Consider the following 18,241-nt stretch of genomic DNA (forward strand, 5'->3'; position numbering starts at 1 on the left):
GCTAGGGAGAACAGGGGAAGGCTCCAGAAGGGCGGTGACTATTAGGGTGCTCTCATGGACCCCTGGATTTTGTCTTACATCCTATTCTAAAGGAAAAGGAGCTGAGGACAAACAGAAATGGTCGCCCCTGTAACTGGGGAACAGCTTCTCAGAGCTCAGATGTAGTTGTGCAGATTTGGGGGCTGTCATTCAATTTTGCATTGTTAATTAACTACTGAGTTAGAAGATTACTTGTCTAATGGGGCATTGATGCTGATAGGGTAGCATGAAGTTGAGAATCTGCAAGTTCATACACCCAGAAAATGTAGTCTTCTTGACTGTATGAAGGGAGGTGCTTCGTTCTTATGAAGACTCAGCTCTGTAAAAGTCACACCCTTCCTATAGGACACTTTTGTAATGCGCTCTTCAATCAGAATCCCAGCTGGACTTTTAAGATTCTTTTTTATATTTAATTCGTATTGTGTGTATGGATGTGTGCAAAGTGAATAGGTACTTACAGACACCAGAGGAACAGGATCTGCAGAGCAGGGGTAGCTCCTAGCCCACCAGTGTGGGGACTAGGAATGGAGCTCCAGTCTTCTGGAAGAACAGCAGGTGCTCTTAACCACTGAATGAATCTCAAGCCCCACAACAGAGTACCTTTAACAGCAACAACAAACCTTAAGTATGAGTCATAAAAAATAAATATAAAAGATTAACTAAGAAACTTAAAAGAAGGAAAGGGAGGAGAAGAAAAAGAAGGAGAAGGAAGAGGAAGTAGAAGAGGAAGGGCATTGCACTGGCAACCATAGAAGGAAGGCTTTACTGTGGCCTTGTGGTTCCAGAGGGTTGAGAGCCTATTTAGTCAGGGTTCTCTAAGTGAAGAGAACTGATTGTGTGTGTGTGTGTGTGTGTGTGTGTGTGTGTGTGTGTGTGTGTGCGTGTGGCGTCTTGGCGTGTGCGTGTCGGTGCGTGTGTGTGTGTGTGTGTGTGTGTGTGTGTGTGTGTGAAGGGGAACTGATTAGAGTGACTACAAGTTGTGGCTGTGGTCTGGCTAGTCCAAGAATGGCTGTCTTCTGACTGAAGACTTGACTGGACAGCTCAGCCGGTCTGCAGTCTATGTTGGAATCCCTATTGAAATAGGATTCTAATGCCAGCAAAGTCCTGCCTCAGCTGCAGGATAAATGGGTTTGTCCGTGAGAGTGAGAGAGAGCAGGCAAAAACCAAAAAGCCTTCTTCCTCCACCAGAAGGCTTAGCCTAGATTTAGGGTGGGTCTTCCCACCTCAGATAATCAATCAAGGGAAGGAAAAAAACTCTACAGGAATGTCCAGATGTTTAAGCTTTAGTTGACTCCAAATGTAGTCATCACAGAGTGAAGTGTGGCGACAGATAAGCATAGTGGCAGAGTTAGCTAAAGGCTAACATGGCTTTTGAAACCTTAAAGCCTGCTCCCCTCCCCCCATGACACACTTCCAGCAAGGCCACCTCACATCCACCAACTGGGAACCAAGTGTGCAAATGCCAGAGATTATAGGGGACATCTCATGGAAGCAGGGTGACACAGCTACTGGAGAAGGGGGTTGGGGGAAAAGAGGTACAAGTCAGAAAGTCCAAAATTAGTACAAAATGTCTGTAATCATTTAGGAGGAAGCAGAGTAGTTCTTTCCAGAATTGATATCTTGGGCATAGATTAAGATTATCTGGGTACTTATTTGGTGTCTTTGGAGGTCCTGGAGATTGGCTCGGACCTTTGCATTGTAGTGGGCAGATAGCCCTCCCTTCAGCTCCCACAGACATTAGACCAATGTAAGGCTACAAACCCTTCCTCTACTTGGTCTTCCTTCTGAGTAAATCTAGGGATCAGATACTATGGCCTGTATCTACATGAGGTCCTTTGATGGAGCAGCTAAATGCTTTCAAGTATTTTCTAGCTAAATTCCTTTACTGCTAGTGTTCTCTTCCTAATTAAGGTTAAAGTCTGCCATTATCCAGATAGGCTTCTGAGCTGGGGCAAAGTGGCAGAATCCGTTTGTCAGCAGGGCTTCTCCTTCTCTGCTTGCCTAGGGAGTTCAACATCCCCAACACACACACACACACACACACACACACACACACACACACACACACACACACACACACACACACACCCCATCTGCCAATGTCATGCAGATTTTGTTAGATTACAGGTTCAGCTTCTTTTCTCCCAGTAAGAACCCAGACAGCTAGCACCTGAGATTCCTGGAAAGTCTCCCCATGCTAATGAGGCACCTCAGGTCCTTAGCCTTCAACCAATAACCTTTACCCACCCTGGATAACCCTACCCACTTCCCCTATTTATTGGACCCTTGAATCTCACCCCAAGTAAAGGTGGTCTGTCTCCCCGTCTCCCCAAAGCTTGCCCCAGTATGTCATTACTACCTTACCGTTCAACTCATGGGCCATCTGAAACCGTTTGGACTCTGCTTCCTTCATCCGCATGGGCTGGTGGACAGTGAGCCCAGGGAGAAGGAAGACCCACACGGTAGCACTGTTGTATTCTGGATGTGAAGATGCCATGGGAAGCAGAGAAGGAATGAGCAACAGAGGTCCAGCCATACAGCACTCCTCTGACTGCAGGTCCCGTTAGTCTGCCTGGTCTTCAGTGTGGTCCATCACATCCATCCATCTGCCTTGTTGTCGTGCAGATATCCCAAGCATCCTTAGCCTGTGTTCTGACTGCTACTCCCTCCAATGCATGTGACTCAGATTCCTTCATGCTTCACCTTATGTATTCAGTACTTTGCCCAGATTCCATACACCAGCTCAACCTGGCGCTCTCTCCCCTCCTTTGTCATCTGGTATCTATTAGGTCTTTGATACATAGGTTAGTGACTGGGGAAACAGCTAAACTGACCCAAGACATCAGTGCAAATGAGGTAGTTTTCTGATTGCATTTTGCTTTGTGGAATTAGCTGGGTGGGGTTCCTCTTCTTCTTGGCTCAATGCCTTAGTCCGTTTCATGTTGCTATAATGAAATGCCCAGAGTCAGATAGAATCAACAGACATTTGTTTTCTACAGTTGTGTATGCTGGGAACTCCCAAGATCAAGGCACCGGAATCAGATATCTGGTGTGATCTCCATGTGGCAGGTGGAAGAGGAAAAGGGGAAAGAACCCCATCTGTGAGGCTGGTGCTGGACACCAGGCACCGTTCTGGGGAAGGAACCCTCAGGGCCTCTTAGACACTCTACCTCGTGATGACTTTGTATTGACGACACCTGACCTTTGGAGGGTCCTTATCCAAGGCAAAGCTTCATCAAGGTGGGACAGCGTCCCCAGTCCCCAGGCCTGAGTGCCAATCCACAGGTGCTTTACTGTAAGCACTGCAGCATCGAGAATGCAGTTGCCGCTCTGAGTTTGAAAACAGCATTACATCTTTTTAAAAATTAGCTTAGTAAAGCTTCTCTTTCCGGTGTCTTGAATTTTGGCATGGTTTGTACAAATGGCTTTTCTCCCAATCCGATGTCTGGTTCATCTTGAAACAACTTCATTGGTGTTTCCAGAGGTCAGCCTTTGCCTGTGCGGGTATACATTTCTTTACCTAGCTGTCTAGTTGTAATCAGGGACCAGAAAACGCCACAGTTGCCGGCGGTAACGTGATTTCTCAGTCTGCCTGACCCGACTCCAGGACTGAACTCCGTCTTTTGTTTTCTTTAATAGATATATTAGTGTGACCATTGTTTTAGTGGAAGATGATTGAAAGTGAACACTTTAATCGAGGTGAAATCATTAAAGAACTGGTGAGTCCGAGCCCTTCTTTCAGCCATATTTGTAAGAGTATTGAGCAGAACATTCTGACTCTCCTTCCTGGAGCTGTGAGGGTTGATGGGAAGGAGATCCTCTTATTGGGTGACGGGAGGCACAGGTGTCTGGAGAGCGATCCAGCTTTCTCTTCTGAGACGGTATCTGTTCCGAGGGAATTTTCTAGTTTGTGCTGTCAAAAGACAGTTTTTAAAAAGCTAGTTAAAACAGATAATAATTCAAATTCTTTCTTTTAAAACAGTGCCTGTGCAATGGTTTATCTTATGAGATGGTTGGACAAGAAGGATCAGATACTTCAAAACTGGAGATGTTCTTTTCAGGGTATCCCCGAATAGTTGGATTATCACTGTTTCATAATTTATCAAGTCTTACAATTGTTGCTCAAGATATAAAGGAAATTTCAGGGCTAGAGACTTGCTTACGGCTTAAGGAACTTTGGATTGCTGAGTGCTGCATAGAGGTAAGTCTAAGCAGACAGTCTCACGAGGTGCATCTAATCCTGAATTCTTAACGTTGGAAAAATGGCTCATTAAAATATGTGCAGTGTGTATGGATCAAAACTGATAAGTGGGCAAGGATAAAAATATGTACAGAGTGAAAACAATAATGAATTAAAACATAAGGGTTGTTTTTGTTTTTTTTAGGGGGGTAAACATATCAATTCAGGTCATAGTCAGTATTGCTTTCTAGCAAAACTGATTCACCCTGACACTAAATGGTTAGATGTGTGTTTAAGAAAGAAACACTACAAAATTTATCATGGGTAATTAGAAATGTACGTACCTTTGAACTCAGAAGCCCCTACCCTAATAATTCTATACCCGAGAAGTAATTCAACAACAGAGAGCAGTTACACATGAAGGTGTCTATTGTACCTCTTTCAGAACAAATAAAATCATCAAACATGAATATTCTGCACTAGGGGACTTTTAAAGAAAGCTATTAAGACCTTCATAAATATTTTATAATTATTAAATATTAGACTTTGAAAATTATGGAAATGTGTTAGATGGTCTTGATCAAAAAAATAAAACCACACCACCCATAAAATCACATGCATATGATTATGTTAATACCAGATAGATGTAGTTGGTCAACATTTAAAGGAAACATACAAAATTAAATATAGCTGTGTTTAGATGGGGAAATTATGTTTTTCTTAATTTAGAGTTGATTTTCTGGGTATTTATTCGAAACTTGCTTTAAGTCAAACATGAAATAAGTAACGCTGTTCAATCTCCTTCTCAACAGAAAATTGAAGGCCTTCACGGATGTAGAAATTTGGAAAAATTATATTTATATTACAATAAAATTTCCAAAATAGAAAATTTAGAGAAGTTAATAAAATTGGAAGTTCTGTGGCTGAACCACAACATGATAAGAAATATCGAGGTGAGATAATTTGGATAATTTCCATGTAAAGTCACTTTACTGCTATAGCATTAAAACCAGTGTCTAAGATACAATGTTAAGGGTTAAAAATATTGATTAATAGCATAATTATTATTGTCAAAATAATACCTTGGGGGTAGAGAGATGGCTTGGAGGTTAAATGCACGGCTGCTTTTCCAGAGGACCTGGGTCCCAGTTTCAACACCCACATAGCTCTCACAACCTTCTGTAATTCCAGTCCCAGAAAACCCAACACCCTCTTCTCCTCTTCTGTTCTCTGTGGTACCCAGCATACACACAAGCAAAACACACACACACACACACACACACACACACACACACACACACATTTTTTAATAAAGTATAAAGAGGAACTACTGTGTAGATAGCGTTTTCTTCACAACACGGCTGGTGTTACAAGGGTTTCAAAGCGAGGTTTGAGAAGCCATGTGATGTATTGTCTCTCCACTCACTGCGCTGATCTTCCCCTTCACTCCTTTCTGTTCCTTCTAGTAATTCTCCATTGATATGGGGGTGGGGAGGCTTCATTGGACCCATTTTCCTCTGGGCCCATGAAGCACATGGTTTCTACTTTCCAAGCACCCAAGAAAATAACAAGATTGATCAGAGTGGACGTTTTAAAGGTACGCATTGTCTGTGCTTTCAGGGCTTGCAGACTTTGAAGAATCTAAAAGACCTCAACCTTGCGGGGAACCTAATAAGCAGCATTGGTATGTATGTTTCCCACGGAATCTGCGCTAAGGCATCTTAAAAGCCTGTGCTTAGATTTGTCTCTTAGACTCCATGCCATTGAAAAGCAGTTTTACTTTTGCACACAGTTTTACCTAGATCATGGTTCTTTCTATTGACCTATGAGGGTCTTTTTAAAAACATTATTGGTTCTTTGAGAGTTTCTTACACTGTGTTTTGATCATATTTATACCCACCCATCTCTTCCCAGATCCACCGCCACTTCCCTAACTTTAAATCTATGGTTCCGGTGTTTAACTCTCAGCCATTGATCACTATTGCTAATGAAGCAGTGGTGTCGTTGATACTATTGAAACACCGGGACAATGGTCACCCATGACTTACAAATGTGCCAGGGTATATAACAAAAGGTAGAACAAAAAACCTAAATATTTTTCGTAACGCTGAGGATTGAACTCGTGGCCTTGGGTATGCTAGATGCTAGACAAGCACCCAGCCACCAAGCTATGCCCTCTTTCCTAACGTTTCTTTAATTTTGTTTTCAAATGAAAGGTCGATGTCTCGATCCCAATGAACAACTAGAAAAACTAAACCTTTCTGGAAATCAAATTACTTCTTTCAAGGTATGTTCAACTAAATGATTGATTTCTGTTTATTAGCCTGAGTTACGATGAACTGTATAGACCAGAAAATACACCAAACAGTCCTCCTTCAAGGAGTAATTGCATTGAGTTCATTGCTTTGTGCTTCCTGGTGGTCTGGGGCAGTGGATCCCAACCTATGCTTTGCGATCCCTTCTGGAGGCTGCATATTAGAGATTTATATTATCCACAGTAACAAGATTGAAGTTATGAAGTAGCAACAGAATAATTTTGTGGTTGGGGCCATCACAACAGGAGGAACTGTACTGAAGGGTCACAGCGTTAGGAAAGTTGAGAAGCACTGCTCTAGGGAGTTTGAGTGGCATCTCCTCGGTTAGTCACAGGACTTGATCCTTTCGGAACCAAAAAGCTAACTCCTCAGTTGGCCGGTAGGATGCTGCTTCCTCTGAACTTTGTCCTAGTCTCTCTGGCTACATTCATCTTGTTGGGGGTTCAGCCCCTGCTAGCATCTGTAAAGGTGGACTGCCCCCTCTGAGTCCTGGGGCTCTTCACCATTTCTGTTCATACTCAGTCTCTACATAATCCCAGCCTGTGTTCGGACTGCGAGTGCACCTGCTCTAATTACTGCTCAACTGGTCCCTCTGTTGACCCTGTTGTCGCCTCTGAACTGCAGATGTCTCTTAACGAGCTCCAACTGTTGTACCCTCCCCAAACCCTCTTTCCCTGCAGGTGTCTCTGACTCTCTAAATCCTTTTCCCACTCTTCTAGTTAAGAAAAAAATTTTACAGCCTTTTTTACCTCTATTATTCTTCATATCTCACCTTTATTCTGTGAGCAAATCTTGTTGTCCATTCGAAATATGCCCAGAGCCTTACTGCCTGGGTCACTGTCAACCTGGTTAGCAGCGTTATCATTACCGGTCTACATTAGTGAGGGGGGGGGGGACTTCTCACAATCCTCCCTGGTTTTAGTGTGTGTGTGTGTGTGTGTGTGTGTGTGTGTGTGTGTGTGTGTGTGCCGTGACACACATGTGGAGGCAGAGGACACCCTGCAGGAGTCAGTTCCCTCACTCTACCACGTGGATCGGGGATCAAGCTTAGCTGGCAGCGCCCTTACCTGCTGAGTCACCTTGCCAATCCTCCTTCCCTTTTCCCCGCCCTCAGTCCGCTCTCTGTGCAGCAAAACTTGCTGGAGCACTCTTAAATGTGCTATAGTTGGATCTCTCTTGTCAAACTCCTGTGCCGCCTGGCCTTGCTCACACTGTGATTCTGACAACGTGAGACTGAGGGTACACGGTCGAGCACAGCTTGTGAGAGTACAAGAGAAAATGGAGTAAGAGGTGATTTTAACTCAGTCACTGTAAAGAGATACTCTTTAACTCAGAGAAAGCTGAAGAGTATTGCAAGGCAGTGGAATGAGTAAGAAGAAATTTGAGTAAAATGCTACCCAATTAGTCCAACTGCAAAGGAGCTAATCAATAGGAAAGGCTAGAAGCATTTTAACAGGCACTGGAAGTGGCTCTTCTGGGCAGTGGCAGTGGCCATTCTAAGAGGGAGAGATGAGTGTATTCATGAGAACATGGAGATAGGAAATCACGCATGCACTGAGTAAAGTCAGCGTTGCTGTTTGGCTCAGCTTCATGGTGAGCACAAGAGCACAGGGAGGTGGGACTAAAAGGCTAATGGAATCTTCAGTGTGGCATGTTTGGTAGACGACACGAAGCTGCCACTGCTTTTCAGCAAGGGGCTATTATAATGCGATCACAGATGTCCCTCAGGAGCGGTAAACCAGAATTCGTGTTTATTGGTTAGGAGCAGCTGGGACGCACAGAAAATGCATAGCTGTGTGGTCCGCCATTTAGCCAAGGTTGAGCTTCTCTTCAGAATTTAACGTGTGCTTTCCTGAGAGAGTAGCATCTCGGCCATCTGGATCACTTTGACATGCGTACTTAGGTGTGCGGTTAGAGTGGTACACTGGATTGTGATCTTAGGTGTTAAAACACTTCCTCTCAAGGTGAGCGTGCCTCACTGACTGAACATTCTCATTGATGTTTAGGAACTTACTAACTTGACCAAGCTCCCTCGCTTAAAGGATTTATCTCTGAATGACCCTCAGTATAAATCAAATCCAGTGTGTCAGCTGTGTAACTACTCCACCCACGTGTTGTATCACCTGCCTTCTCTTCAACGACTTGACACGTTTGACGTATCAGCAAAGCAAATCAAGGAGCTGGCGGATGTAAGTGTGGCTGCATGAGGTATCTGTGGCTCACATTGGTGTAGTTCGTGGCTGCTTTCTGGCTGGGTCCTCATAGGGCTGTCAATATGTGGTCAGTTCTCGTCTCCTGTTTGCTCTTGCCCCTTCCACAAACAGAATGTTTCACCTAAAAGTATACAGATTATAACATTAATTCTGGAATTCGGTGGTCAGACACAAATGGGGAAACTGATGTTGGAAATAGATTTTTTGATACACGATTCTTAAAATTATTTTAGAACAAATTAAATGTAATATTTTAAGAATCTTTTCCCCTGTATGGAAGAAATTAAGTTTGAATTTCATAGGAAGTATGTCTGGACAGAACTAAAGGAGTACAAGCAAGTTGGTGAGCACCTTGCTGCTGGAGATGTAACCTAATAGCCTCTATTTTGTCTGGTAAACTAAGCTACTTAATCCTCAATACATGATGGTGTCGGAGATTTAAGAATTTATTTGAAATCCCTTTACCTGTCAGTGACTCACATATATTTGTATTGGATTTTCCATTTACCCCAAACATTTAAAATAACAAGAGACGTCATTTTCCAATGTTTTTCTTTCTTTCACACACACACCCACACACGCACGCACGCACGCACGCACGCACGCACGCACGCACTAGATGACTAGATGTCAGGTGTTTGCTCTGATGTTCTCCATCCTATTTTTCAAGAGGGAATCTCTCACTGAACCAGGAACTGATCTTTTGGTTAGACTGGCTGGCCAGTTCTTTTTGACTAATGTAATTCTCAGGCATCATTTAACTTGTATATTCATAATGGGCTATTTAATCAATTTGTTATTATTGTGAGTTAATAGGTGAACGGTTATTAAGTGAAGTAAATTTAAGGTTGGAGATAATTACATTAGAATGATAATTTAATGGTATTATCAGTCTAAAAGGAGTTCACTTAGAGCACTGTTTCACAGATTGGGGGCGATGGCAATTTTTGAGAAGGTCAGGCTCTTAAAAAGTGAATTATATTCAATATGACATTTACTTTTAACTCTTTTAAATTTGTTTTCCCTGAATTAATAAAGTAGGAATAATGTGGTTTAATATTTGCTCCAGTCTTATGTCTTTTTAGCTAAGCATACTGCTTTATAAGTTAAATAAGTTAAATTGTATCTGTGACTTCTTTACTGGAAATCTTAGAAATAGACATTCATATGCCGCATGCTCACATATTAAAAATAAAGATGCTCTTTGGGATTTTATGTCATACCATAAATTAAATACAAAATCCTGCAGCACTGTCATGTCTCTGTCTGCATGAGCATTTCTGATGGAGCTGGCAAACTTGCAGACTTATAAAGAACTGTTACGTTTACAGAATTCCACAGATAGCTACAGCTTAGATTTCTATTGCTGTGATCAAAACTCTTAGGGAGGAAAGAGTTTATTGCAGTTTACTCCTTGCAATTTATCTCCCAGAAAAGTCAGGCAGGAACCTGGAGGCAGAAGCTGATGCAGAGGCCATGGAGGAGTGCTTCTTGTCGGCTTGTCCCCCATGGCTTGCTCTATCTGCTTTCTTATAGCACCCAGGGCCACTGCCCGCAGTGACCTGGGCCCTCCCATATCCATCACCAATCCAGAAAACATACCACCAGCTAATCTGGCTGCACATTTTCTAAATTGAAGTTCTCTCTTCCAAAACGACTCTAGCTTGTGTCAAGTTGACATAAAACTAGCCAACACAGCTTCCTGTAACTTGTTTTGTCTAATTTTTTACCTTCAGTCAACAGCAATGAAAAAAATAATGTATTATAACATGAGAATAAAAACTGTTCAGAGACATCTGAATGAAGAACTTGAAAAACTGAATGACAGGAAATGCAAGTTACAGAAGCTACCGGAAGAACGGATAAAATTATTCAACTTTGCAAAGAAAACAGTAAGATTTAATCATGTAAAATTTTATTGGTCACAGTGTAGGAAAATTATCCAAAAACCTGGTAAATCCTTAATTCTATTGCCCATTCACTCCTACCGTGTGTGTGTGTGTGTGTGTGTGTGTGTGTGTGTGTGTGTGTGTGTGTGTGTGATTAATACTGAGATTTGAGTCAGGTTTACTCTAAAAATACTTTGGTTCCAGATATTTAACTGAGCTGCATTCTATGTATAATTTTTTAAAGGTATGAGACCTCCGTTCTGATCTCCAATGCCCATGTAAAGCCAGGCGGGGTAGCCTGTGTCAGTGCTCACAGTGCCTCTAAAGTGAGACTGGGAAGCAGAGACAAGACTTATGCAGTATTGAACAGAGGCTCTGTCTCGAACAAGGGGGACTGTGAGGACCAACATCTGAGGTTGTCTTCCACACCTGTCCTGTGGCATGCGTATACCTGCACACATGCATGCATACATACATACATACATACATACATACATACATAACACACATACCCCTTATACACACACATACACTCACACATACATAACACACTCATACACATTCAAACACACGTACTCACACACACTCACAAACACACTCACCAACACACACACTCAAACACATGTACTCATACACACACACACCTCAGACATACACACACACTTATACACACACAGACACACTCAACACATATACACACTCACACTCATACATACACATATACACCTCACACACATATACATACACATCTACTTACATATCACACTCACACATACATACATATACACATTTATAATACGTACACATACATACATACACACACACTAATACACACTCACGCCCACATACATACATAGACACTGACACACTCAAACACACACACATACCTACACACACTCACACACATTCACACACTCACATACATACACACTCACACAAACATACACACACTCACATATACATTCACATGTACACATATTCACAGTCACTCACACACTCACATATATATACATACACACTCACACATATATACACATATACATACACACACATACACACTCACATACACATACATATACACACTCATACACAGGTATACACACTCACAGGTATATAATGGGGAACTTTAAATCAGACTCTATTTTAGTAGTGTGTGTTTTTTATGCAGAATAATTAGATTACTTTTATTAAAAGTAGATCTTGAAAAGTTAAGAATCATTTACTTGAAAACAGAACCTTGTGAGTGTAAAATTTTCTGTAACTTCTCAAAAACACGAAGAAACAGTGGATTCAGCAAATGGTGCTAGAAAGCTGTCAAGGTACTTAGGAGCGGGGGAGCGGGGGGCTCTGGTTTGCACTCTACCAAAAGTGTCAGTGGGGATAAAATTAAATGACAAAATATCAAGAATAGTATGTAAATGGATTGATTTAGCTGATCTCAATCTGCCAAATACTAGACATTGCAGAGAAAAGGGACGTAAGTTCAATTGCAAAACAAAAAAGTGAGATGCTGCTGTGCTACAAGGCATTATTCATAAACAATATGAACATGGGCTAGGGAGATGGCTCAGTAGGTAAAGTGCTTCCTGCACAACATGAAGACCTGGGCCCAGTCCCAAGGGCACATATAAAGGGTAACCATGGTAACACGTGCTGCTCCTCTTAGAGCTGGGGACGTCCAGGCCAGTGAACCTTGGCTGCCAGCTGAGGTACTTGGCAGACTCCAGCGCCTTCCTTGGCCTTCATACGGGGCCTTTGTTCATTACACATAACCACACACCCATAGATTTAAAAGTAAAAAAGTAAAATAAAATGTTTATGGAACATAGGTTTAAAAATATATTTAATGGCCCTTTCTACAACTGAGCATATTTTTGTCTTATAATCAGAATGAGATTCTTGAAGTACAATGTTAATTAAATTTAAATTATTTGATTAAAAACCACAGAAAGACCAAATGTCAAAATCCATTTTATAATGTTCCATTCTTACCTAGAATGCTTTACAACCAAATGGATTTCAGAGTTTGGAGGCTTTCACATTTTGGAATGTTTACATGAACTCTCAATGTCCCTTATCTGAATAAAATATGTCCAAAGTTTCAAATTTGGGTGCACCTCAAACTTCAACTAATTAATTCAATTAATTAAAATCAGCAAACAAGGAATGGTATATATATTATATAAACTGCATGCATTGTTTAAATATGTAATTTGGTTATAGCAGCCAGTTACAGCTAACTAGTGAAGAAATATCACTAACTACTACATTTCTGTTTGCAAATGTTTTGCATTATAGTTTATCTTTAAGTCCTACAAAAGATTTGCCCTAGTCTCAGACTTTAAGGGAGTGACACAAAGGCTAGGTAAATAAGATAAACAATATTTAAAGCAATATTTTAAATATCCCAATTCGTGCCAAAAAGCCTAATATGGACAACAAGCCCCAAAATATTAAAATCTGACAGTGTGTAGTTTTGGGCTGGTCAGATACTGAAGCAAAAGGAAAATGCTGTCTCTCCTTTGTGTGTTTTCTATGGTTTATCTCTCCATACATAGTTTTAAACAATTGAAACACTGAATAGCTATTATGCTAGAAATTACATTATATGAAGTGTAAAGTTTTATTCACAAGCAGACCAGCATTGATGGTAATTTCACCTTGGCTTTACGAAGCAAACACAACATTTCACGGCCTGTTTCTTTAATGTTCTGTTTTCAGTGAAGAGACAGCCACCCTCATCGTTTAAACCCATCACTCATTCAATGGACACTAGCTGAATTTGCACCAAGGTTGAAGCCGCCTATTTGGCTTTTATAAAGCTTGGGCTTCCTGGGTTTCTACTTTGACCTTTTAAACTGACTAATAGATCTAACCACAAAATGAAATCTGAATGGAGGCCTTGCCTTAAGCATGTTTTATTTTTTTTTTAAAGATTTATGTATTTATTTTATATATGAGTACACCGTAGCTGTACTCAGACACACCAGAAGAGGGCATCAGATCCCATTACAGGTGGTTGTGAGCCACCATGTGGTTGCTGGGAATGAACTCAGGACCTCTGGAAGAGCAGTCAATGCCCTTAACTGCTGAGCCATCTCTCCAGGCCCCATGTTTTATTTTTAATTTGCTCTTTGGTTCGTTGATTTCCACAGTTAGAACGGGAACTGGCTGAACTCAAGATCTCTGGCAAAGGGCAGAGTGATACTGCACCAGAGGCCGAGAAAGCCCGGAATAGTGAGACTGTCATACAGGAATCGGTTCTGCAGCAGAAGATACTGACCAAGCTGAATGCCCTGGATGACAGAGTCATGTTCTGGAACAAGAAGCTACATGAGTATGTTTGCTGAACTGTCTGGTCAGTCTGATTGATAACAGGAAAGAATAACCATGTTGGATGTCAAGAGTTGAGCTCAATTCCTTTGCTAAATGGGAGAAAACAGAACATGAACTGTGTTGGCACACTGGGTTCCTAGGGGCTGGCCCACTCAAAGCTGGGCTCTGGCTGAAGCCATTTTCAGTTAAGCAGAGTGGCTTCTTCCCCTCCGCATGGTGTCACATCTTTGGTTCTGTCTGCAAACTAAAAGCAATTGTGTGCTCCTTAGTTGAGAAACCCAGCAAGTGGATAAGACCAGCAAGGCACACCTCACTTCTTACTGTTCACACTGCTCCTTCATTTGTGGGAACACTGGGTAAATGGGTTGCTAGGCCCTTGTAATGATCTTAACAACAGGATTTAGCATTTGGAGGTGGGGGATTGCTCCATGCAGGCGACACTCCCTCTAGCTCTCCAGATGGAAGCACTATTAGTCCTGCTGTGGTGCTGAGAATACTTTGGTGTACGAAGACAAAATGGCCTGTCTAGGATATGGCAGCCATGCTTTTAGACCGAGGAGAGTCTCAGCTTTCCATACTCTGCATGAGGGTAACATTATCAGTGGGGCCTTCACTGCCAGAGCAGAATATCTTGTTCTGGGTCTAACTGCTAACACTCGTGTTACTCATCCCCTGGAAGTGAGATGTAACTGATAGTAAAACGCAGGTTCCATGCTGACGTTCACGAAGCCCATGAACAGACGGCTTTGCTTCAGTGCTGTCTGTGAATTTCATATCCAATGAATTTTGTGTATTTTGTCTCTGGTAGAATTGAAGCAATTTATCGTACTGAAGTAAAACAGAAGAAGAAGAGCCATGGCTTACTGACCCCGTTTCTGCTCACGGAGCTGGAGACCGTGGGGAACATCCATTTTGAGGAAGGCACTCGAGCTGATGAATGGTAAACCTGAGCTTTAAGTAGGGTTCCAAGATAACTGTACTTAAGATCGATCCCGAGCCAGGGATCGCTTTCAAGACAGTTCTTACCTGAATACTCATCTGCTGACACTTTGCTGTCAAGCAGTTTTCACCGGTAACTTTGTCTCACTACTTTATCATCATCGCCACGCCCCGGACACCTCAGCGGGGTCACTCATCACCCATTCTTCTTAGCCAGTCAGCAGGAAAAGTAAATGGGAAGTTTGTAAAGATTTTAAGGGTTTATGCCCACTGTTGTCCTCATGATGTTTATGCAGTTGCTGGGCAAACAGCCCTGGATTCTGAATTCTGCCTGAAAACTAGAGCAGGGCAGATCACCACAGCACTGCTGGCCACAGAAGGGGTTGGGTGGGGGACATTATGGAGGCCTCCTGGCTGTCCTGCAGGCCTGTAGTCGAAGGGGAAGCCGTTTGGGAGCTAAGCTAAGTCAATGGTTCATGGCCCTTGGGTGTGGGAGAAGGTGCACAGAGCCAGACTCCAGGCTGTGGGGTTCCCTGTATCACAGCCAGCCTGGAAACGGTCTGAGCAAGGTAAGAGTGAGACTCTGTCCAGGCCAACTTTGTCAGCTCTGCTGGTTCTAACTCCTGGAGTCTGACACCACGTGGCTTATTGTAAGCATTATTTAAACAAAGCAGTTTGTTACTGTTTCCTTGTGTAATACAATCTCTGATCCACAAGGAGGCACAATTACATCAAAACCTACTTTGAAGTGCCTGTCATTTCTGGCAAGAAAGTGAGTTCTAGAGACAGGTTGCGTGTGTTAGACTAAGGGCCTAGGGAAGGATCTGCCATGGTCTGGGTCATACATGTAACACAGAGGTCATTTGGGCTGTTAGTCACCTCCTGCATTGATAAAGCCTTTGCTTGTAAGGCGCTCTAAGCTATGAATTCAGATATGGGACTCAAACCACCCATGAGGAAGCGTCCCTCTGTGACTGTAGCCCTCACATCCATTCCAATGGTTACAGGGTAAATGTATCTTATAAAGGATCATTTGCTTCCTGGTCAAATGGTCCATCTTCCGGTTTTAATGTTCATTCTGTGCATTTTAAGACAAGATTGTAATTTTATAAGAACAGCCAGATGAGGGCAGCAGAGAGCCGACCAGCCATTGCTCAAAGCTGCTACATCCTCCTCTGGTTCTCAGATCGCTTTTCTCCCTGGAAGATCTCTGAAGCTTCAAGAAGGTTCCTTGAGTGCTCCTCACCCAAGGCTTCTTCTCTTCTAAGTCTTCACTCTTTAGCATTTGTTATATTCATGGCTTTATTTATTATTGAATGTCCACTCCCTTTGGAATATAAAGCCTTGGGAGAGAGGTGGACACCACCCTTCTCACTGTGTACCCTAACTGAGGATAGACCCAGAGACAGTGACCAGTGTTGATGATGACCCAGGGTCTGATTCAGCATGTGTGTGAGATGTGATCAGGTATGCTAGAGGGTGAAAAAGAGTGGAGATTGTCACTCCTGTTGTTCTAACAGGTTGGGGCCAGGGGCTGAGTGAATTAGCTTTGAAAGGCCCTTTACATATCTACACTGGTGTTTTGGAAAACAGTGGATATTAAAATCTGGGTACTACAGCTACATTTGGGTAGAAATGATTATTTGTGTATGAATACATACATATATACATATGTACATACATACATACTTATATACATGCCAGATAAAATCACCTAAGGACAGTGGAAACAAGAGAGCCATAATTCTGGTTCCTGGGGAAATGCAAACTTTCCAAGTCTATTTTGGAGACTGGGGAATAGCTCAGTGACAAAGAGCTTCTTCCTCGCAGGCAGAAGGTCCTTGGTTCAATCCTTAACACCATAAAAACGTAAAGTAAATGAAAATTTAAAAAAGGAATCATTTCAGGGAACCAGAAAAAAAGGAAAGAAAAGACGAAGGCCTAACCTGCAGGAAGGCAGCAGGCACTATGGCCACACTGAAGGTAATCAAATCACCATAGGAAGGAAGGACTGTTCAGTCAACATTGTCTTCAGGTAGAAGGACCAGATAACAGATAATAAAAGTAAAACACATTTTACTGTGTTTCAAATTTTAGCACCTTTTCCGATCAAATGTGCCATTGGAACACAAATGCAGTTACCTTGATCTGATGAAGTATGTTTAGGAAAAATATCACAAAATAGGACCTAGGAGTTTTATGGCACGGGCGTCATTTCCTTCAGCATTTTGAGGGCAATCTCTTGTTCTGCTTTATGTGTGTATTCTGTATCCCCACATAGGTTTAATTCCTGCTATGAACTAATTCTCTCACGTTTCTGCACCTGGGACTTCAGAGCATACGGCATCACAGGGGTGAAAGTCAAGCGTGTCATTAAAGTCAACAACCGTATTCTGAGACTGAAATTTGAAGAGAAATTCCAAAAGTGTTTGGATCTAGAGGACTTACAAGATTCGGAGTAAGAATCAATTCTGTAATGAGTGACTGTAAAAAGCCTGCCCTTGTTTCACTTTGAGGAAGAGAGAATATGAATATTCCTGTCTTAAAGGTTAACATATAAAAGATGCACCCTGCTAGGAAATGTAGTCTGGTCCTGCTTCTCCCATGGTCAAGATGACTTCACGATTCATCTACCCTGAACCTCTTTCTGATTGTGGGGTAGGAGCACTGGAGGTTTTAATGACATTGGAAACAGGAAACTCTCACATGGTGTACAGTTAACTTAGCAATGGTTATGCTTTTGTGGCATTAACTCTCACTCTCTTTCTGCCTCTATTCTTCCTAAGGAGCTATCGAAAGATGTTGGAGTGCCTCTTCTACGTCTTTGATCCTGAAGTGACAGTAAAGAAAAAGCATCTGCTACAAATACTTGAGAGGGGATTCAAAGACAGCGACACAAGCAAGGTAGCACACGCTCTCACCCAGAACACTCATGGGCTGCCCCTGGTCCAGTGTGTCACTGTTTACTGCATCACTGTTTACTGCAAACTTCTGCTCCTGTTTCCCAGGAGTCCTCCATGGCTCGCTCTGCCTGTCTGCTTTGACTTGATTCTTCTCAAAGTCCTTTACTAGTGACTTTGAAATCTCCTTCTTTAATTGGCTTTAAACTCAACACGAACCTCCAACACTCCTGTAAACTCCATGTTGAAAACATCCCATTTCCTCACTTTGGCTGTGCCTTCTAGCTGCCACCAGGCTTTCTATTTCCTTTTTCTGCCACCATTTTTTTTTCTTTCAGAATTGTTAGTGAAGACAGCTGGTTGTGACCAAACTGTTCTTTATTATTATTATTATTATTATTATTATTATTATTATTATTATTAACTTGAG

General features: G+C 42.1%; 1 protein-coding gene across 1 annotated transcript in view; it reads left to right on the forward strand.

The window, feature by feature from the left end:
• The first annotated feature begins 3,843 nt into the window (after positions 1-3,843).
• Lrrc9 (leucine rich repeat containing 9) overlaps positions 3,844-18,241 on the forward strand; it is a 72,972-nt gene continuing 58,574 nt past the window's right edge. Inside the window, exons 1-11 of the mRNA XM_032909121.1 lie at positions 3,844-3,867; positions 4,022-4,240; positions 5,032-5,172; positions 5,840-5,903; positions 6,436-6,506; positions 8,541-8,723; positions 10,484-10,639; positions 13,792-13,973; positions 14,781-14,912; positions 17,193-17,369; positions 17,701-17,815. Of these exons, the coding sequence (XP_032765012.1) occupies positions 3,844-3,867; positions 4,022-4,240; positions 5,032-5,172; positions 5,840-5,903; positions 6,436-6,506; positions 8,541-8,723; positions 10,484-10,639; positions 13,792-13,973; positions 14,781-14,912; positions 17,193-17,369; positions 17,701-17,815 (1,464 nt within the window). The remainder of the gene's footprint in view (positions 3,868-4,021; positions 4,241-5,031; positions 5,173-5,839; positions 5,904-6,435; positions 6,507-8,540; positions 8,724-10,483; positions 10,640-13,791; positions 13,974-14,780; positions 14,913-17,192; positions 17,370-17,700; positions 17,816-18,241) is intronic.

Source organism: Rattus rattus, chromosome 7 (assembly GCF_011064425.1).
Source record: "Rattus rattus isolate New Zealand chromosome 7, Rrattus_CSIRO_v1, whole genome shotgun sequence".
NCBI lineage: Eukaryota > Metazoa > Chordata > Mammalia > Rodentia > Muridae > Rattus > Rattus rattus.